The 21,706-nt window shown below is 42.6% G+C and overlaps 2 protein-coding genes across 10 annotated transcripts in view; one reads left to right on the top strand and one right to left on the bottom strand.

Annotated features, from left to right (window-relative positions):
* acacb (acetyl-CoA carboxylase beta) overlaps positions 1-9,060 on the top strand; it is a 30,405-nt gene extending 21,345 nt beyond the window's left edge. For 8 of the 9 annotated variants that reach the window (XM_028995041.1, XM_028995040.1, XM_028995039.1 and 5 more), the window contains 15 exons: positions 25-294; positions 502-599; positions 687-807; positions 905-1,015; positions 1,094-1,237; positions 1,514-1,634; positions 1,771-1,867; positions 1,953-2,049; positions 2,191-2,326; positions 2,418-2,595; positions 2,667-2,779; positions 2,943-3,097; positions 5,259-5,429; positions 5,501-5,637; positions 8,196-9,060. In XM_028995041.1, coding sequence (XP_028850874.1) covers positions 25-294; positions 502-599; positions 687-807; positions 905-1,015; positions 1,094-1,237; positions 1,514-1,634; positions 1,771-1,867; positions 1,953-2,049; positions 2,191-2,326; positions 2,418-2,595; positions 2,667-2,779; positions 2,943-3,097; positions 5,259-5,429; positions 5,501-5,637; positions 8,196-8,322 — 2,076 coding nt within the window. In that variant the 3' untranslated portion in view covers positions 8,323-9,060. Of the gene's footprint in view, positions 1-24; positions 295-501; positions 600-686; positions 808-904; positions 1,016-1,093; positions 1,238-1,513; positions 1,635-1,770; positions 1,868-1,952; positions 2,050-2,190; positions 2,327-2,417; positions 2,596-2,666; positions 2,780-2,942; positions 3,098-3,283; positions 3,543-5,258; positions 5,430-5,500; positions 5,638-8,195 lie in introns of those variants that run through there. The other variant, XM_028995043.1, reaches the window with a different exon arrangement.
* A 361-nt stretch (positions 9,061-9,421) lies between these two features.
* Positions 9,422-18,109, bottom strand: foxn4 (forkhead box N4). The gene is made up of 9 exons (XM_028995440.1): positions 18,030-18,109; positions 14,810-14,976; positions 14,123-14,214; positions 13,932-14,042; positions 13,725-13,849; positions 13,244-13,340; positions 11,016-11,223; positions 10,544-10,909; positions 9,422-10,137 (listed from the first exon to the last, which is right to left on the bottom strand). Exons 1-9 carry the CDS (start codon positions 18,107-18,109, stop codon positions 9,887-9,889), a joined length of 1,497 nt encoding a protein of 498 aa, XP_028851273.1. The 3' UTR covers positions 9,422-9,886.
* Between the last annotated feature and the right edge of the window lie 3,597 nt (positions 18,110-21,706).

Genomic DNA, 21,706 nt, shown 5'->3' with positions numbered 1-21,706 from the left:
TGATGGAGCTGATTTCGCTTCTAGGTGGGAATGGTTGCTTTCTATATGAAGATGAAGACACCAGAGTATCCAGAAGGGCGTCACATCATTGTCATCTGCAATGATATCACTTATATGATTGGCTCGTTTGGGCCTCAGGAGGACCAGCTGTTCTTGCGAGCGTCTGAGCTAGCGAGAGCTGAGGGCATCCCACGCATCTTCATCTCCGCCAACAGTGGTGCCCGCATTGGCCTGGCAGAGGAGATACGGCACATGTTCCAGGTGGCCTGGCATGACCCCAGTGACCCCTACAAGGTACAGTCTCACCGGCATTGCCCTTTAAGCAGTGGTTCTGGGTGGTCCCTAATACATGTTGACAGCAGTCAATGATATTCAGGTCAATTCATGTGAAAAGTCTTTTGCTTAGGGGTCAATATTGAAATATTGACAGATTTTATTCCACATTCATTTGCACTGAGATTACAGTTTATATGTGATATTTTGTCTGTATTTCCTTCACAGGGCTTTAAATACTTATACTTGACACCCCAGGACTATACCCGCATCAGTTCCACCAACTCTGTGCACTGCCAGCATGTAGAAGAGGCCGGGGAATCCAGGTCCTCTTTTCGTTATTACTGTTATGTTCTTTTATTTTTACATGCTGCGTGGTTATACAGGCTGACTCTGAGTCTCCCTGACAACAGGTACGTCATTACCGACATTTTTGGGAAGGAAGATGGTCTCGGAGTTGAGAACCTTAGGGGGTCTGGTACCATTGCTGGGGAAACCTCACAGGCGTATGAGGAGATCATCACTATCAGCATGGTAGTGTATTCTAGTTTGAGTATACAGAGCGATGTTTGTCTGAATAGTGTTCCTTCAAAGCTGTCACACACACTTCTTTGTTTTTTGTGATCATCAGGTTACCTGTCGTGCTATAGGGATTGGTGCATACCTGGTGCGTTTGGGTCAGCGGGTGATTCAGGTGGAGAATTCCCATATCATACTCACTGGAGCCAGTGCCCTGAACAAGGTTTTTACATCTCCCTCATCCTCAAGTCCAGGTCTGAAATATGTTAATTATGCAGAGAATTGTTAACTGTGTGTGCAGGTCCTGGGCCGTGAGGTCTACACCTCCAACAACCAGTTGGGCGGAGTCCAGATTATGCACAACAATGGTGTCTCACACACCATAGTGCCGGATGACTTTGAGGGTGTTTTCACCATCCTACAGTGGCTCTCATACATGCCCAAGGTGAAGTTTGTAGTCAGTCACACACTTTTTTTTTCTTTTACAGACCTGTTAATATAATGAAAGAGATCATCCAAAAATGACATGGCACTGCCTTGTATTTAGATCTGTCAAGACTAACGTGCCCTACATAGTCTTCCCACAAAAACAACAGCAAATGCTACTTTTTACACACTTTTTTTGGACCTATAGAACCTATAAAACCAGATTCATACAAATAAATAATCTTTTCCATAAATCCGGATTCATTACATTATCAAAAAATGTTCTGTATTTCAGAATAAACACTGTATGCCACCAATGATGCCACCTTCTGACCCAGCGGACCGTGAGATTGAATTTGTTCCCACAAAGGCGCCCTACGACCCCCGTTGGATGCTCTGTGGAAGACCCCATCCCAGTGAGTTTGCCTTACCTGGTTCTACCCCTGTCTGAAGGATACTGATCTATATATAATGGGGTGGTCATGTGAGGGTAATTGTCTAGGGTTAAATTTGTAGGGAAGATTAGATCTGTGTTCATCTATACATCTGCAGCGGTGAAAGGAGCGTGGCAGAATGGCTTCTTTGATCACAACTCGTTTATGGAGGTGATGGGCTGCTGGGCTCAGACTGTGGTGGTGGGAAGAGCCAGGTAAGTGAAGAAATTCCACATCTCAGATTTTTCTTCTCCATTTTTAATACAGTTTTATGACCTTAAAGCAAACCTTCTCATACAGGTTAGGAGGAATTCCCCTTGGGGTCATTGCCGTGGAGACACGTGCTGTGGAGGTTGCCATACCTGCGGACCCAGCCAATCTGGACTCCGAGGCAAAAGTAAATCTTTATTGCACCCCAGAGGGCAGCAACATAGATGGGTTTGTAGATGGGTTAGTTTGTGAAGTTTTGCAAATGTTTATAGCTGAAAATGGAGACCCGTGTCCCTGTTTGATCAGTAATGGCCTTAATTTCTTCCAGCTCATACAGCAGGCGGGACAAGTGTGGTTTCCTGACTCTGCCTTCAAAACATCCCAGGCCATCCGTGACTTCAACCACGAGCGACTCCCCCTGATGGTGTTTGCCAACTGGAGGGGGTTTTCTGGAGGAATGAAAGGTAGAACAGCTCTAGCAGTTTTTTTAATAATGAGAAAGAGAAAGTTCATCAGCATCAGGCTCATTTTCCGATTTCTCCCTTCTCTCTGCAGACATGTATGACCAGGTGCTGAAGTTCGGGGCCTACATTGTGGATGGCCTGCGCGAGTTTCTCCAGCCAGTTCTGGTGTACATCCCGCCCCACGCTGAGCTCAGAGGAGGCTCGTGGGTAGTGATTGACCCCACTATAAACCCACTCTACATGGAGCTGTATGCAGACAGAGAGAGCAGGTGAGTCGAGTGATGTGTTGCCCCTTTGGCCTGCCTGTCCATTAATTCCTCCCTCTTTTCATCTCTTTAAGGGGTGGCGTTTTGGAGGCTGAGGGCACTGTGGAGATTAAGTTCCGCAGAAAGGACCTGTTGAAAACTATGCGCAGGATTGACAGAGTATATGCTGATCTGGTAGAGCAGCTTGGTAAGTTCACACTTTCCTCAGTTTGCTGTATGTTTGAAATGTTCAGTAGTGAAAAGCGGTCTTAGTCTGTAGTCATAACCTTAATCTGCAAACAAACATGATTGCACTGAAAAACGCAACCCAGAGGTCTGTTCTGACTACTTCTGTCATGACCTGCGTACAGGTACACCAGAGTTGTCAGACAAAGAGCGGAAAGTCCTAGAGGCCAAACTTCGGGCCAGGGAGGAATTCCTTCTACCCATCTACCATCAGGTGGCAGTGCAGTTTGTAGACCTCCATGATACACCCGGAAGAATGCAGGAGAAGGGTGCAATCACGGTGAGACTTAGCGCTACACCAAATCACAAGCAAGACTGGGTGTTACCATTTATACCAGGGGTGTACAAACTACGGCCCGTGATCTAGTTTTAATTGCTTCTCAGCTAATTAAAAAAAATATCATGAAAAATGGCTCACACATAAAATTGGTTCTCAACCTCGTTGATTAAAGTTCTTTGTCGCCAGGGTGGATTTCCTTCAACTAAGTCACTAAAGTGCTTCATATACTGAATTCGTCCAGCGCTGCACGGCACTCTGAATCACATTGCTGTCTACAGGATGTGTGCCTGAAGAGCGTCTTTCACTGCACCCAGCAGAGCGACACAACGGGAGCCTCTGCAGACACCACGGTCAAAGTTGAATATTGTTGAACTTTGACCTCTGCCATTCTAAAGTGAAGTGATTGTCACATGTGATACACACCACACGATGCACACAGTGAAATTTGTCCTCTGCATTTAACCCATCACCCTGAGTGAGCAGTGGGCAGCCATGACAGGCGCCCGGGGAGCAGTGTGTGGGGACGGTGCTTTGCTCAGTGGCACCTCAGTGGCACCTTGGCGGATCGGGAATCGAACCGCCTCCTTAACCGCTAGGCCACCACTGCCCACCACTGACATATTGTCGTGCAGCCAACAGAAACAAAGTGCCAAAGCGGGTTAACTACTAGTACTTTTTGAGCCCATGACGCAAGCTTTTGTTTTTTTTTTTTTTTGCTTCATTCGAAGCATGAAAGACCCTCTGGGAGCAGTGTGTGCACGATATATCTCAACTGAGCGCTATATCGTGCTACCAGTCACAGGTTTATGATGAAGAACAATTTCTAATGGAGCGCAGGCAATTTAAAAATGTTTTACGTGACCCGTATTTCATGAACATGAGTGAGTTTTTGACAGATTCCAAAGATTTGCCGACAATTCAAGCTGATATTACAAACAACTACTTTACATTATGCTTTACAGCATTTATCAGACGCCGATCAGTATTTACAGTCAGCCTTCTCCTGCACGTGCTTCTGTACTGGCAGACATTACACCAGGGCTCTCAAGTTTTAAAGTTAGCTTGGAGTGAGATTTTTGGCCGCCGTGGGAGGATTCCTCCACTACGCATTCATGGAACACATGGTTGAAACTGAAAGCTTTGATTTGTTGAGAAATGCCATGTGTGAGAATTGAGAACCCTGCATTACCTTTTAGTAGTCAGTAGTACAATCAGTAGTTACAGGGACAGTCCCGCTGGAGACACTCAGGAATTAAGTGTCTTGCTCAGGGACACAGTGGAGTAAGTGGGGTAAAGCACTAGGATAGTAGCACCCTAGATTTAAAATCAAATTGCTTTTATTGTCTCATCATGTAACACCAGTACAGTACAGTACATATGAGTGGAATTCTTGTGTGCAGAGCTTCTCACGCTGGAATGGTTTTAACAACTGGAATGCCAGATACTTCGCTCAATGTGTTTTACCAGTTTTTTTAATGTTGGTAGATCGTCACAACTTCCTGCCCTCCACCTGAATTTCACACCTTGGGGAGACATCTAACCTAAACGTTGAAGCGGGTTAACCACACCCACTTTTTGAGACTGTGACACCAGGATTAAAAAGAATATTCAATGTTTGACGCTCAGGGAGCCGTGTGTGGGAACGTTACCGTTGCTCAAGCCCACTGCCCACAATTGATTCATTATTTGGATCAATATGAATAAAGTATGAATTCCTTGGCTTTAGTGACACATAGTCTTAGCGATAGCACTACAGCTACAAAACTGTCAGTCAATTATTTTTCGGTGTTTCATATTTTTGGTATTTCTTTGTTTCTTCGCCTTTGGTGCATCCATGGATTTCTGTCCCTACGATGGATTAGCGTGAACTGAGCTACATGTCCAGCATGGCGCTGCGCTCAGACTCCCGGTGTTTTCTATTGGATGTGCATTTGAAGAGCTTTCAGCAGCACGTAAAGCGACTCTCTGCAAACCTCTGCAAAATATTGATCCCATTATGCTAGTATCGATCTGATGCTGATACTGATACCAACTTGGTATGTGCAGGACTGGGCACAAATGAATAGAATAGAATCATTGAATCTATACAATAACTAATCATTTTTTGATGCATTAGTGATTATTAATTCATGAAGATCACAGCTATGCTCTTCACAAACAGGACATCCTGGACTGGAAAAATGCCCGGTCTTTTTTCTACTGGCGTCTGAGACGGCTCCTCCTGGAGGAGGTGGTGAAGCGGGAGATCCTGCAAGCCAACTGCGATCTGAGCAATGGACATGTGCAGTCCATGCTGCGTCGCTGGTTTGTGGAGACCGAAGGCACAGTTAAGGTGAGGTGAGGGGCCTTTGAACGGAAGAATCTGCTGTACTGTGGGGAATGATCGATGTTTGCTCTTGATAGGCATATCTTTGGGACAATAACAAGGCTGTAGTGGAATGGCTGGAGAAACACTTGGCCAAAGAAGATGGCACCCAATCAGCTATACGAGAGAACATTAAATATCTGAAGAGAGACTATGCCCTCAAGCACATCCGCAGGTATGGATGCATTGGATGCAATGGGTAGTGGAATGGTTCGAGTGCATGGAGTTGGTGAAATGATCAAACTTGCAACAGGGACACTTTTGCTGGTTTTGGATACTATAGTTGTTTGTGCATTCTTAGAATTTGCAGGAAATGCTGGGGTATTAATGATTCAATAGGTGGATCTTATTTGGCCCTAACCCTACTACTTTTAACCCTAACACTACTTTTAGGCACCGCTTCACTGCACTACCTTTATGTAGAAAAACAAGGATGTAGGTTTAAAAATGCGATGTCCAACATGTCCACACAATTTCTGGTGTCATTTGAGCTGGCGTTGTTTTAAGCAACACATCCATCAGAGGGCAAAACCTCAAATTTACAATATTACGGCAACAAACATGGTGTTTGTGACAGAGATTAGGGCTGCAACAACGAATCGATTGAATCGATAAAAATCGATTACTAAAAGAGTTGGCAACGAATTTCCTAATCGATTCGTTATGTCGCGCGACGCGGAGACGTTTGATTATTAAAAAAATTTGAGCGCGGAGCGGAGTGAACACACTCAGTCTCTCTTGCGCACAGATTCTAGCAGAGTTTGGCGCCTCATAGACAGCGCGGAGCAAAAATAAAAAAACAAGCGGAGGTAGAGGACAGATACATGGCGGAGGCAGAGAAATCTGCGCGAAAATATGCAAAAGCGACATGGCACGGCACAGGAGCACCACGGCAATGATCCTCCACCTGAAACGCAAACATGTTGGAGTGTTTGAGGAGGAAGAAGGGAGTTCAGCAGCAGGGTAAGTCGCTACAGAATCCTACTTTTGTTCCGTTTTGAAGTGAGGAACTTAATGTCCCTGGTGCTGGTGTTTAACTCGCCGCGGAGGAGAACTAGACGGGGATTTACAGCGCCACCTACAGGTGTGGAGGGGGGCTGATACAGCGTCTCCGCGTGGACAACTCGCATATTGTGTCCCTGAGCAAGACACTTAACCCTAAGTTGCTCCAGGGGGACTGTCCCTGTAACTACTGATTGTAAGTCGCTCTGGATAAGGGCGTCTGATAAATGCTGTAAATGTAAATGTTTACCCGTCATCCAGCTTGACAGCCATGACAAGTTAGCGTTAGCGCGTTAATAACAGTGGTAAAGCAGGGGTGCTATAGTTACTTTGCATTAAAAGACTAAAAGACGTGTTTCTATTCACTAGCCTTTTTTGGACCATTCATTTTTCAATCTGTTGTCATGTATAGCTACACTGCAAAAAAAGCTTTTTTTACCTAGTAATTTTGTCTCGTTTCCAGTCCAAATATCTAAAAAAATCTTAAATCAAGATTACTAGACAAGAAAAATGGCATGAGAGAATTAAGTGATGCTTAAATCTTCTGTTTGAGATTATATATCATTAAGATTAGTTTTCTTACCCCATTGGCAGATAATTTTGCTTGTTTTAAACAATCACTTAATTTTGAGATGTTTTATCAAAAAACAAGACATCATTTCTTATGCTATTTCATGTGTCTAGTAAATGTATCTTAATTTAAGATTTTTTAGAGATTTGGACTGAAATCAGGACAAAACTACTAAGTTAGAAAAGCATTTTTTGCAGTGTCTGTGTGTGTGTGTGTGTGTGTGTGTGTCAGTGTGAGTTTGTGAGTTTGTGCATCTGCAGTGTAGTTCTGACATTCAAACAAATCCTGTTAAATTTTCTGATTTGTATTGTTCTTTATTTTTTTATAAATTATTTATCGTTGTGGCAGCTCAGGTAGCACTTTATTTTAACAAAAAAAGTATATTTGGCAGATACATGTGTATGTTTTTGTGTCAATTTTTATTCTATTAAAAATACATTTTATTATTATAACAGCTCAAGGAGCAACATGTTTGTGCACTTTCTAAAGATTTTGGTTCTGTTTTTGAATAAAGGGTTGGAAATGAATGCTTTTCTTGTTTTTTGTTTTTTATCCGATTCTACGATTAATAAAAAAAAAAAAATCGACAGATTAATCAGTTATTAAAATAATCATTAGTTGCAGCCCTAGCAGAGATGGTGATCGTTTATTTATTAAGGCAACAATGACATGTAGATAGAAAATTCATTTAGTTGTTTTTTACTAATGAGAGGTACTAACAGCGATAATTGTTATTACTTTTGCATGTCCATCTCTGTAGTTTTTCAGTATGCTACTACCACCATTTCCAGTGGTGCCGCCCTTTTCTGTTCCCATCCACAAGCTTTAAGAAAACGTGCACAAATTTGGACAGAGGGCTCTCTCTGTATCTATACCGTGCAGCATAAGTGAGAAAGTGAAGTGATTGTCATTGTGATACACAGCACAGCACACGGTGCACACGACAAAATGTGTCCCCTGATTTTAACCCATCACCCTTGGTGAGCGGTGGGCAGCAGTGACAGGCGCCCTCCTGCTAGGCAACCACTGCTTCAAGTGGGCATAAGGACATAGTTTGTTGGACACAATTTCTCCCCAGGTCTTAATCTCTCCTGAGGAAAAGTATAGACCACAGTGATTGATTCCGTATGTTAAGTGGGCTAACCATGCTCTGTTCCCAGCCTGGTGCAGGCAAACCCAGAAGTGGCTATGGACTGCATAATCCACATGAGCCAGAACATCACCCCATCCCAAAGGGCCAAGATCTCCCACATGTTGGCCACCATGGACAGCAGCAGTAACGGCTGAGCCTGGGGATGTGATAGAAGGACTGCGTACAGCATCACTTGGGCTTCAGTGAGGGTCCAAAACCGAGTACAGAGAACTAACGCACACATGCCAAACTGAACTTTCACGGGCGACATAGACGCAGGACAGATTTTGCCTTAAGCTGCATCACGTTGCACATTTTCTACTAGTCATGATGCATTTGGTCAGTCTTTAAACTATGACCATGCTGACTTCATTATCACTTTCGCTGAAGTAAATTTTCCATTCAGGCTGTCATTTCTGTACCGACCTTTGAATGTAAATTATGCATTAACTGACACAGCAACACTTTTTTTTTTTTTTTCTTTTTTTTTTTAAATTGTCCGTTCATTTCAGATTCACTGTGCATCACTTGCATTGTGTTTTTCACTTTTTGGTCACACATCCGAAGTTCACTATCGAGCGCATTATTAGTCACAGGTTGGGAAAGACTGTATTATAGGTACTGTTATCACCAACACAAGTTCTGAAGTTGCTCCTGTTTGTGTTGAACAGCATGATAAGCTAATGTGTAGCCACTAATACACTCATGTTCGGTTGTGGGTGTACATATTTATTTAGTGCTGGGACTCTTCCCCCATTCTAATAAGAGCAATTCTTACTTCAGGGAGGGACAGGGACATTTTAATCATGGAGTTTTCATTGAAAATAATGGAGGAACAAGCTTGTATCATGTCTTTCAAATTATGTAATTTTTTTATGTATTTTTTTGGGGGGGGGGGGGGGGGGGGGGGGGGGATTGTCTATCATGTTGTCAAGTTCTAAAAATGTCATAATGAAGAGAATGAAGAACCTGGAACAGTATGATTGATTATATGGATGATCAGTTATTGGCTCCCTTGAAGTAAATTGCATCCAGAAGCTAACTAGCATCATTTCTGTACGAACCAAGCTGTACTGTATGACAGTGACCAGCTCAGTAACCTGTATTTTAATGCTGATTGTAAAATAAACCTGGTTTCAAAAAGTTCTGTGGTTTATTACAAGATATTTCACATACACAGACTGTTTTTCCCCAAAAGAATAGAATGTCCATAAGTGTTTTCCCATTTTTTTTTATTGAAGTTGAGATGTTAGTTTGAATGTATTTTAAATGTTGGCACATTTTGTTTGGGTCTGGAAGCACAAAAAATATATGTACAAAAATTGAACCTGGAATTTCCTTCAATTCATAAATATAAATAAACATAGAAAGAAATGTCACAATACAAATATAACTCCTATCACAATAAAATATACACAACTAGCATATGGAGGCTAACAAACAGTTCTATGGATGCATGATGACTTACGGCCTAGTTTATGTACATTGGGGCCAATAGGTTTTGACCCTTCACAGACATCAGACACCTTTACACTGATCAAGTTCTTACTGTGGTTCCCTTTATAGCTCCTGACATCTCGCTGTTCCAGAGACTCCCATCTCTTGACAGTCCTTGCTAGTCCTGAAGAACTGTATGACCTGTCAATCATTACTTTCGATCATTTGGAGGTTTCTTTCATTTCTTTTATTTTGGTTGTGCACTGGCAGACTGGCGGTAAGTTAAAGCAGAACAATTGGTTTGTTGCCTCCCTGTGTGGCCACGCACTGCGAGGAAAGAACATCCAAGCCAGTGTAAGATGTGTAGAGGCCAGTGACCTGCAGGTCTGAGTAGGGCAGAGTGGGGGCGCTGGAGGTAGGCGGGAGACCGCTGGTGTCCAGGTCACAGTCAGACAGACACAGGGGAGAGTTACTGATGGTACCCAGGGCCTCTAGATTAAAGCTGTCATCTTTCATCTCCTCCCAAAGATTACCTGAGCAAAATAAAAAAAATGCAGTTTTATATTCAGTATTATGAAATTATATCCAAATGAACTGCCTAAGAACATGTATATATCATAACCTTATATTATTTTATTATTATAACCTAATATGTATTTGCTGTAATTTAACATTATAGGTATTCATTACTGAACTTACATTTGAGTCAGTACTGTTTCATAGTTATTGGCACCCTGTATGTAAAACAATGCTTTAATAGACCCACAGTTTGGAGATCTTCACTTTATAGTGTGAAATCACTTCTGCTCTAGAAAATAAATGCGTGTTCAGTTCAGTGAACCTATGGCCTCTGCCTGTATTTAGTCTTGTTTCATTGGTTCAGTAACAGAAACAAACAATAAAAGTTGATCGCAGGTCCCCCGCTTCACGCATACTCACCCTGAAGGGCAAAATCCATGATGCTGGGGTCCAAAGTGTCCACCTCTGAGCCGACCTCCCCAGGAAGGCTGTAGAAGTCGTGTGGGGGCTTTGCCGAGTGCTGGGGCAGGGGGCTGTGGGTAAGGTCTGGTAGCGTATGGAGAGGGGGCGTCTGGGCTGGGGCGGGCGAGACCGGCGCCAGTCTGGCTTGGCTATGGAGCTGCAGCTGCTGGTGTAGCGGGAGGCATTGCAGGGACAGAGTCACCACTGGCTGGGGATGCAGCTGTGTAGACCCGGAGGAGCAGACGGGTAGGCGGGTTATGCCAGGGTCTGGAAGCTTCCGTCTACAGCTCTCTGGCCTGTCTGTGATCAGCTTATCTAACTCATCTGGAGGAAAAACAACACATGAATTAGGACTAAGTGACTATGTGACTAAGTGAATATCACTGACAAACAGCAACAAACTGGTTCTGAAAGGCTGAGCCAGTCCGACCTGGGTTGGCCATGCTGCGCCGTATTGCTGGGAGGTCCTTGCGTTTCCACTTCTGCATCTCCTCCTCCATCTTGTCAATTTTGGCAGGGTTAAGAGCCCACAAACAGCCCTTCCGTGAGGACCCACTGAGCTTGTTCTCTACCTTTTCAAAGCATTTGTTCAGGGACAGGTTGTGCCGTACAGAGTTCTTCCATCCATCTGGAGCTGTCTGAAGATAAGGATTTTTAAAAAATGTAAAAACCTGCATCAGTACAAATCAGGCCAGATCTGACCTTTAATGAAATAAAATTAAATCATTTTGATTTTTCAAAGGTTCTTGTTGACACATGTAGATACATTAAAGTTTACAAGAAGCTAAATGAAGGAGGAGCAGCAGCCTATAGAAGCGAGCGAGCATTCTCGAAAATTAACCCACTGGTTTACATTTCCCTCGCATACATTTGTGCTCATTTTTACCTCCAATCACTGAGCAACTGCAATGCTTTCCATGTTTTCAAGCCGTGACGGTCATTGGAGATCATTTTTTAGGGGAGGGGTGCAATAGCGGGCAAAGTCAGAGAAATGGGGGGTAACCTTTCCCCTTATGGCGACGTAAGGGGGCAAATTCCAGATCCGACCATCTGAGCTGCCACTCTCTGAACAGTGAAGCAGAATGAACAAAGCTCTCTTTACACCTATCACCATTTCTAGCCACTGCAGGATCACAGACAGGCTCGGGGAACTCGTATTAATGTTAAATAATCTCACAAAGTGAGAAATAATTACAATAAAAAACTGAGGGAAAAAACAAACAAATAAATAAATAAATAAACATTAATAAATAGACAAACTTCAAGCAAAAATATAAACTTAAGACATAAGTGGCCTATTCAACAAGGCTTTGAGCTGGTCACCATCTTCTTTCAAAGATGTGAGTCTTCAACTGTAGTCAACTGTTCCATTAAATATAACTGTCCGGTTTTTTGTATCCACTGTGAGATTGTGGGTGGTTCAGGTTTCAACCAATAAGTTGTTATCATTTTTCTTGCAGCCATTAGTAAGGCATTGAATTTTGATGAGTGTATTTGCAAGTTGACTCATCTGAAGAGTGACAACGTTATCCTCTCAAAAGAACTGACAACAAAGATGATCCACTATCATGGTTCATGTGAAGGCTACAAGACGCTTTCAGAGGTTTAAACTGTAAGGGATGTAATCAGCCAGAGTTGCTCTTAAACCCAGGTCTGGCAGGTCAAGAAAGATACAGGAGTCCTGCAAGAACATCTTGCTGCAGATGGTGTATCTGTACATTGTTCTATAGCTCAATGCGACAAAACAAACATCTGTATTTCAGGGCGACAGAGGAAGAAATCCTCACACCACGAACACAGTCGCTTGTAAGCAAAAGCTCTTTTAGAAAAGACAGATTCATTTTAGAATAAAGAGTTTTGGACTGATGAGACCAAAAAAATTTTTTTTAAAACAAAAAGTGCTTTTCATGGCAGAACATTGCATTCCAAGAAAAACAACTGCTGCCTACTTTCAAATTTGGTGCTGGGGCAGGAGCCCTTGTTAAAATCGAGGGTTGGATAAATTCAACCCAATTTAAAAATATTTGTTCATTGTAACGTTCACGCATCAGTCACAAAGCTGAAGTTACACAGCGGTTGGATATTCTAACAAGAAAATGACCCAAGACCTGGTACAAAATTTAAAAAGGAGGGAGGAGCAGAATGTTCTGGAAAAGCCGTCACTGGCCTCTGATAAAAAAGATCAGCGAAAAATCTATGGGATGATTTGAAGCAGGCTGTCCATGCTCAGCAGCCACCAAATTTAAGTGAGCTGGAGAGATTTTGTACGAAGTAATGCTCAGAAATACCTCAAACCAGAATCCAGACACATATCAAGGGTTTTTATTATAATAATTTTGCTATAATGCAAATTACATATTTTCTGTTAATCCAATAAATTTAGTGTCACTGCTGGAATACTGCTGTTTCCAAAAGGCATGACAGATATTGCGACTTCGATGCCAATGATAAAGAAAACTCCAAAAGATTAACAGGAGTTCGCAAACTTTTGCATATGACTACTTTCAAATCTAATTAGTATCAGTCATTTTAAATATAAAAAGGGTCTGATATGATTTGTCTTCATTACAGTCTTTACACATTTTACTGTATTTTGAAGGTCTGAAGCAGACGAGAAAAGTTCGTTATATTTGCAATGTGTACATTTTGCAATTTTACCTTAAAATAAGGGAAGTGCTCTTTCATGAAACCATATATCTCGCTGACAGGCAGGCTCCCCGTCTTGCTGTTCTTTAGCGCCATGGCGATGAGACAGCTGCACAAGTAAAGGTGTTTTATAGTAAAAAAGACAGTACTGTTTATCACACACAATTAAATTCCTCAGTGGTAGTAGCCTAGTGTGTAACACACTCGCCTATGAACCAGACGACCCGGGTTCAAATCCCACTTACTACCATTGTGTCCCTGAGCAAGACACTTAACCCTAAGTTGCTCCAGGGAGACTATCCCTGTAACTACTGATTGTAAGTCGCTCTGGATAAGGGCGTCTGATAAATGCTGTAAATGTAAATGTCTAATTGTTTAAATAAAAAATACATTTCCCTCCAAAAGTATCAGGACAACAAGGACAGTTTCTCCAAAAACTAGTGAGTTTGTCAAAATGCTTGAATATTTAATGAGGTATGAAAATCCCTTTTACCTGTATGAGTAGATGGGCTTGGGGAAGGACTTGGGCTGCAGCTCTTGGTTGCTGTGGGGCGCCAGACGTGGCTGGGGGAACAGAGCCGGGCTGCTGTAGCCCCCATACAGCCCAACAGGAGAACACTGGAATACAAGCGACCACAGAACATCTGGTGAGCTGCCGCTTCTTTCTTTCAGGATTTATCGTACACTGTTTTTTTGATACCTGCTGTCCTGCCTGGCTGAGTGTCAGTACTTGTTGGGTGGATGACTGGTAGACGGAGGCGGGGCAGGGAAATCCAGGAGAGGGCTGCCCGTTCAGAGCAAACTGTGTCATCTGCAGGAGACAGACGTGTCTTCTCAGAACGTTCAACAACAGACGATTTTCTCAAGCTGCTTATCTCCTGCGAGACTTACACTGTTCATCCCCAGCGATGTGTTCTGGAGGTTGCTCTGGAGGTGAATCATGGCGTTCGGGAGCGCAGTCATGTTCATGCTGTTCAGCTGGGCTGTCCATAAAAACACATCAACAGCAGTTCAGGGAACAGTCTCCTAATATGACTGTGTAGAGCCAGCCTCACAGCCTCTTTTACCTGTCTGGACAATCCAATAAAATGATGTCTCTTTAACATTTTAATAGGCCAGCAGCAGAGAAGGTACCGCACTGTCTGGTGCTGTTTTGTCACTTACGTCAGGGCAGCCATGGCCCTCACCATGGGATATCACCCTAAAAGGGGTGTTTATGAATCTTTTTAAACTCAAATCAACCTGATGGACTCCTCTGGTTCCTGTGTTATCCATTCTTATGTTTCCGTTTAGAGTCGAGCTTTGCTTGGTTTACCAACATTTCTGCCAAGTACGATAGTGTAAATGAATTTTATCCTGATCACTAATTGCGATTGTATAATTACCAAATCCTAGCTGAAAGAGTCACAGTATGGTTTAGTTCAGTTCAAGACTCAAGAGAGGTTTATTGGTTTATTAATAAATATACTATTTATTTATCTGGGACTCTGAGAGTGATCAGGAGGGCTTTGAAAATGTGGCATTGGTAGACAGAACTTAACTCTTCGAGAAGATGAAGGTAGAATTTGAACGCCTCACCTGCCTGCTGCTCCAGAAGACCAGATGCAACAGAGCTGCTGTACTCGGCCCGTCCAGCCCCCATCTGCTGCAGCTGATGCACGTCTACGGAAGTGAGCCAGGAAAGGGACTGCAGGTCACTGGGCAGCTCTTCCTTACTCAGCTGGGACAGACTTGAGCTGAGTGACCTACAGATGGAACAGAACAGACACTTGGATCACAGAGAAATCTGGGAGAGAAACATGACGAGTCCATTCACACAGCAGCACTGAGAGATGCAAGGCATGACCAGCAGCCCTTCATTCACAAACCAAACTGTAAAAAGCCAACTTGCAAACATTTTGTTAAATTCATGTTATTGAGTAAAATGAACTATGACAATTCATCAAAACCAGTTAAAACAGTTAGAAGACTATATCATGTGTGTGGGGGGAGCTTCCCAAAATGCTCTGGGGTGATACTACACAATTTAAATTTGGGCAAGACATGGTCTCTTCTGACTGTATAATTTTATAGGATAATGTTAGAAGGTTGTTGTTTGTTGGAGTTTTAAGTCTGTTAGCCACCATCTAGCAGAAGACAGTTTCTTTTAGTGACTTAGTGTAACAGAACATTAATGAAATTATACTGGATCCTCTTAAGCACTTCTAAATGCATTGAGTTACAGCTTGCTAGTCCAAATCTGTAAATTTAGTGCCATGAATTAAGTTGATTAAAATTAAGGTAAATAGCATTTTAATTGCGAGAACTCAATATACTGAGTTTGATGGACTAGGTTAACTAGTCGCTAGGTTATAAGAACTTTCATTTTTAAGTAATTACAACTAAATTCGTTTTCATTACTTGAATTTTTACAGTATACTAGACAAACATCAGTCAGTGACAAGACACCCAGAAACAACACTAAACACAGATGAAACCATGATTGACCCAATGATGCAAAATTTTGTTTATTATTTTGGAAAAAAAGTGATTCAGATCTAACATTAATTTCACATAATTATCAATATTGGTTCATATCTTAGCATAGTATTATATATTTATAGCTCATCATATTAAAATGAAATAGCATATTGTTCTATGTTCTCAATATGTTACAACTTGCAACTTTGTACATTTCTATTTCTATTTAAATCATAAGGTGATTTTTGTCTGTTACTTTTTTCTTTTGGCTTTAATGTTTAAACTTAAACTTGACTTTATTTTTAACAGTTCTCCAAATCAATATTTTCTTTTTTACTACCATTAGATCACAATTCTGTTTAAATCATTATTTATTCAACTCCTAACAGCATATCCAAGAGAAAACTGGACAATGGAGTCTCACTCTATTAAGATTTTCATGTCACTTAAATGTTCCAGAAATAGCAGGGAATGCTATTTCCAAGAGTATAAAATGTTTTTTATCTGAAAAAAAAAAAGTTCCCTAATTTGTAATCTGTAGTTATCTATACGTCTACTAAAGTTATTCTGTTGTGCTCACTCTACCTACTCTTTACAAAAATTATAAAATGTCCTCTTTAACATAAATACTATTATTAGTCATTTAAAAAAATATTTTTATCTTGATAAAATACTTGAAACATTTAGCAAAAAAGTATTTGCATACAAAATGTATTCCACAACGTATCATATTTAAGTATTTATTTGTTGTTATGAATAATTTTTGATTAATTTATTTTCATCAAGCTGCCATCTCTGATCAGCCTGATCTATTCTTTCGGACTCAGGGGCAGAGAGGAGGGGTAAAAAAGAGAAAACCTCTTGATTCCTCTTCACTCTATTCGGCAACCTCTTACTGCTGAACCAGAGTCTGGTAATTGGGGTTGCTATGACAACATTCACTTTTTCAGTTATCTGGTGCGTCCAGTCACTGTAGACACCCCCATTCTGCCCCACTCGGCAAACAAAACCAACCCTCCTCCCCCAGCACCAAGACCCTGTCAGGTGACGACACGCTCCCACAAACCATTGGCTGAATCGTACGTAAACAAAGCCGGGGGCCATTTGAAACATGGGAATGTGGCACACGTTGCCTGTAACAGTTGGCCTTGTCTATTGAAAAATGATCACCTATTGTGTCCCAAACGACAAATCTGCCCAGTGGCACGTGGACCTATTGTTTCCCCCAGACCCTTCCCTGATTGTCTGCACCATTTTTTTTAAAACAAGCCCCTTTGCATTAATCTGCTGGAATGACAGGCCTCACATGAGAGCAACCAACAAATAGGATGCCATCTGTTTCCCTGCGCCTCTCCACCCAACCACTCCACCCAACAAGACAGTGGGGGTGGTGTTGAAGGTCAGCCTGCTGAATAATTACACAAGGGGAGCGGGGATCAGCCTCCTGCCCACCCACGCCCTTCCATTCAGGTGAAACTATACACCCTACCTGCTGTATGCCCCCTCAACTCCAGCCAACACACTCGCAGGGACAGCTGTCATGTGTGGCTCTGCTTTCAACATCCACACATTTCTGCAGCCGCCACAGACCACTATATCTGTACAAGGGTGTAAAATTACAGACTACTGGAAAAAATCCGAATTAAAAAAAAAAAATGCCCTCAGTTTCAGCAGCAGGCAGATAACTGATCCTGTAATAAACTGTTCCTCAAATGTCCGTGTCAGCGAAGGGTTCCCAAGCATGATCAGATGTTAAAAGAATACGCTGAACATATCCGGCCTTTAAATGCATGCGCACAATGTGTATTTGTCTAATTAATCTAATGCACAATTATTCCTTAACTTACATGTTACGTGTTTGACATGTTTTTACAAATTCCCAGAAATCACAGCACAGAAAGTCAAATGCAAATGCTTCTATAATGCTCAACATGACGGCAGTGATTTACATTTCAGAAGGGCTTTTGTGAGCACACTTGTATTCTGAAATTAATTATGCACGTTGGTATTGTTATTGAAATCCAGTTGGCCATGGGGCGGAGGATAAAGAGAAAATGCATTTTATTTCTGCACTTGCTCTCTTTTCCGCTGCAGGCTGCGGCTGAGCACATTTTCAGTTTGAGAGCGACACCCCCGCCCTCCACTCTAATTGGAAGCCATTGCAGTGACCCCGGTGGCCCCAGCGCCCCCGGGTGGGGGTCCAGTCCCTCCGTGTGCCGACAGCGGGTGTGTAAACAGAGCTGATGCTTTCTGACACATCCATTCACACCCAGTACGTATTCCCAGAACAATAAATACAGTAATAAGCAGCGCTCGGTACCTGGAGCTGGTGTCCTACCTGTAGTCCTGCTGCTGGGACGTGCAATGGGGCTGTCCTGAGTTCTCCATCATCCGGGCGCTTATCCCACTTTCTATCATCTTCTATGATGAATAAAGGATTTTTTTGGTTTAATTTTATTTCCGAAGTCCAAAATGACACAGGAGAAATGGAACTGCACATGCTGTGAGCCTGCAGGTGCTTCATGATGAAAATTATGCAATAATAAGAATCTTCTCACCAGCCTTCATGGAGAGTATTATTAGATTACTGCATTTTTTAACGAAATAACCAATAACAAACCACATCGTAAAAGCAAAGCAGTACAGTTTCAGTAGGGAGCCAAGAGGCTGGTGAGGCTAACAGGCTAACAGGCTAAGGGGGCTCTGCAGGTGCTTTTTAACCTGCGTTGAATAATTTGAATATAATAGAATTTTCCAGAAATTACAATTACAACGCAGATCCTCGAGTTTCGTCGCTAAAAGAACACCCACCTGTGTCGCTGTGGTGGCGGTGAACTGGAGGAGGAGGAGGATATTGGCGCAGCAGTGAAGATGCGCTGGTCTGCAGAAGGCGAGTTTAAATTTCCCTCTCCGCCAGCAGCGCCGCGCCGCGCATGCGCAATGCGCGCCGAGTCGCCGCCAGCTGCGGCTGCGGCTGCGGATGCTCCGGTGACGGCCCGCTAATGACGGTCCCGGTGCTGATCAGTCCAGTCCAACCAGTGCGGTGCCATTTATAATGTAATGTATAAAGATTACACGCTGGACAGTGAGATCCGTGTGGCTTTCATGAGTACAGCGACGACGAGTCCGCCAGCCAGAGTCTCGGCCGGCGTGTGGACGAGTTTTTACTGGCCGCTCATTTCAGCGCCGCTTTTCCCGCGGCTCCAGCCCCCATTCAGCGGGAAACAGAACCGGAGTGGCGCGGACCCCCACCCATCCGTCAAGTCGGATTAAAAGTGGGGATCGGTTAACTGAGGGACAATAATATCATAACCAATCCTTTAATTCATTCACTAAAAGTAAATAAAAGTTTATTATGTTGTTATGCTAATAAAGTAAACGGGTTATTTGGACCAAATAGTATTTTATCATATATTTCACTTTATTGGTACAGAATCATGACAAGCCCCCTGGCAAATAAATTAGACTCAAGTCATTTAATCAGTGAATGGCAGTAAAGCCACATGGGACACCACAGATGGTAAATCGCACTGTCACAATGGCCTCAATCAATGGCGACTTCCAACCGACAAAAAGACCTGCCTGGAGACCCAGGGCACACACAGGTCCTAGAGGCAGCCTGCTCCAGGCCTGTCTCCAGGTAATACAAGTAACCCAGGAGGACACATCATGCCGTACATGTGGCAGTGCATGTCCCTTTCTGTCCCTTCTGTTCTGAGTTTGACAGTATGGACAGTTTTCGTGTACTTTTATGAAGCAGTTAATGACCACCCGCTGGGATGGAAACTCTACAGGCAGGACAGCCGTCCAATCAGACTCAGACGTGGGTCAGTTTTCTCTCTTTTGACTCTCAGCAAGTGTTTACCACCAACATCAGTCAGGGAGAGGGAGGAGGTCGCCTCATGCCCCTGCTTTTCTTTTTCAACTGTCTGCCCCACCGGGTCACTATCCTCCCTAGAGCTAAATGACCCGACCAGACCTTTCAGTCTAATAAAGGACATGTAGAATGGGGCTGGGAGGCAGTCTTCTGATGAAGATCTGGCGGGATGGGTCTAGACAGACTAATTGGACGTTAAAGACACATTCTGTGAAGAGGTTCAGCAGGCAGGAAAAAAATAACTTCATAAATAGCCTTTCAAGATACTCTGCATGAAGTATTGCTGAGGATTTGCTGTGAAGTTTTGTTCAGCTCATTCAGGCAATGATGCTTCCAATTTCTTGATATTTTACATTGTCTTTCTGTCATCATAGTCCCATCATTCTCTCTACAGGTCTTCAGACCTTTGAGTTAATTCCAGAAAACCAATGCTCTTAACATAATCATAGTATGAAAGGATCTTAAAGCAGCCCTGTCACAGTCTCTAACAACAAATTATTTTATGCCTGATGCTTGTATTATTTGAGCAGTTTTTAACAAATATGCAAATATGGTGCAAGTAAATAAAAAATGTGAAAGTAAATAAAGAAAAAAAGGGGAGAAGGAAGGAAGAGATGGACAGATGGATTGGGGAAATAGAGGGAGAGAGGGACCTGGTGGGAACTTGTTATTATCAGCCCTCATTCTCAGCATGGCATCCCTAATGGGAAAATGGAGCGCTTTGACTTCGGTGTGATAGGATTTGTCGGCTCTTGTGCTGAAGTCGGGCGCAGTGGGTAGCACAAAGCTTGTTAAGTCTGGACAAGCATTACAGGAGTGGGGAGGTGCAGCATGGGGAGAATGTTAGGGTTGGGCTGCAGGAGCTGCGTAACCCAGGGCAACCTGAGTGGGAATATATTCTGGATAAAGTTATGCCTGCGAAAGCTCTGGAACTGTGTTAGTAACTGCACAACCCTGACCAATGTTTTTTTGTGATCAGTTTATTTCACCTTGAAAATAAAAAAAAACTATTTACACTGTAGTTGGCACCCCTGCATTTTACAATTTTTTCAATCTCCTTTTGTCTACATAATAGCAGTGTTTGTAATATTTTATAAGGTTGGGGAATACAAAACAAGGCATCTGAGACCATTCATCTTTACAGAATAAATTTTGTTTTAAAAGTTCCTGATATTTTATGGAATCCATGGTGCCTTACACCCTAACATTGTTTCCAGGGTCTTTGGAAGTTAAACTGTCCCACAACATCGCAGACCCAACACCATGTTTGACAGATGGCAAGGGTACTTTTCATTAAAGTAATTTCCAGCTTGTATGATTATTGTAAAAAAGTTAATTTTTTGTATCATTGTACAACTCGGTATGCTTTGTTTCTGGCATACAATAAAAATAATCTGTTGGCATGAAGCTTCCATTTGATGGTGGCTTAGACTTAATTTTTTTTTGTGTGGCACACCTTTTAGGGTTAGATGAAGGTATTTCACAAGTTCTTTAAATACAATACTTAAAATACTTTTACCCATAACCCAAAATATGAAGAAAACGAAGGGTTAGACAAATAAACATCATGTAATTTTTGTTTTGTTAATTTATGTATGGACAGTTTTGACTGATCAGAAACGTCCTGTCAATACTTGGTTGGGACTGAATGTTCTTTTTTTGTTCTTGCACTATATGGATTTGATTTAGTCTGTCTGTCTATGTGCATTGTCCTGGCTGTCACTCTATCACTCAAGGAATATTTACAGGGTACTCCGCTTTAATTTTTAAACAGCCTGAGTGAAAGAGATAACGGGGAGAATGTAGAGAGTGACGAGCATGGCCACTGTCAGCTCTGAAGTGGAAGCGCTGGGAGGTAAAGATGAGTAATATTTCAGCAGGACACCCTGAACATCCTGAAAATGGGCTCCTCTGGTCAGGTGTAAAAAGGCGCTGGGCGCAGACCAGGTTAGGGTCAGTTTCGGCCATTCGTGCCAACCTGGAATCGGGTGGCTGTTGCGGCCCTTAAAAAGTCACGCACCACAGTGGCAAATGCCCTGAATAGCAAAGTGGGGTCCTAATTAGGCAGCAGCACAGTGATCTACTCAGACGTCTCTGGGTTTGCTGGTGTAGCTGCTCTGGTTTTGGAGAGGAGCTGA

The sequence above is a fragment of the Denticeps clupeoides genome, chromosome 11 (genome assembly GCF_900700375.1).
Source record: "Denticeps clupeoides chromosome 11, fDenClu1.1, whole genome shotgun sequence".
In the NCBI taxonomy this organism is placed as follows: Eukaryota; Metazoa; Chordata; class Actinopteri; order Clupeiformes; family Denticipitidae; genus Denticeps; species Denticeps clupeoides.
This window is presented reverse-complemented; position numbering and strand designations above follow the sequence as displayed.

Bases quoted from the DNA above. Each gene is read 5' to 3' on its own strand.
- foxn4 (XM_028995440.1), bottom strand. From the start codon at position 18,109: ATGATAGAAAGTGGGATAAGCGCCCGGATGATGGAGAACTCAGGACAG. The intron at 10,910-11,015 runs GTCGGACTGGCT...TTTTTCCTCCAG, and splicing joins GCGCAGCATGGCCAACCCAG to ATGAGTTAGATAAGCTGATC. The intron at 10,138-10,543 runs GTGAGTATGCGT...TATTTTGCTCAG, and splicing joins CATGGATTTTGCCCTTCAGG to GTAATCTTTGGGAGGAGATG.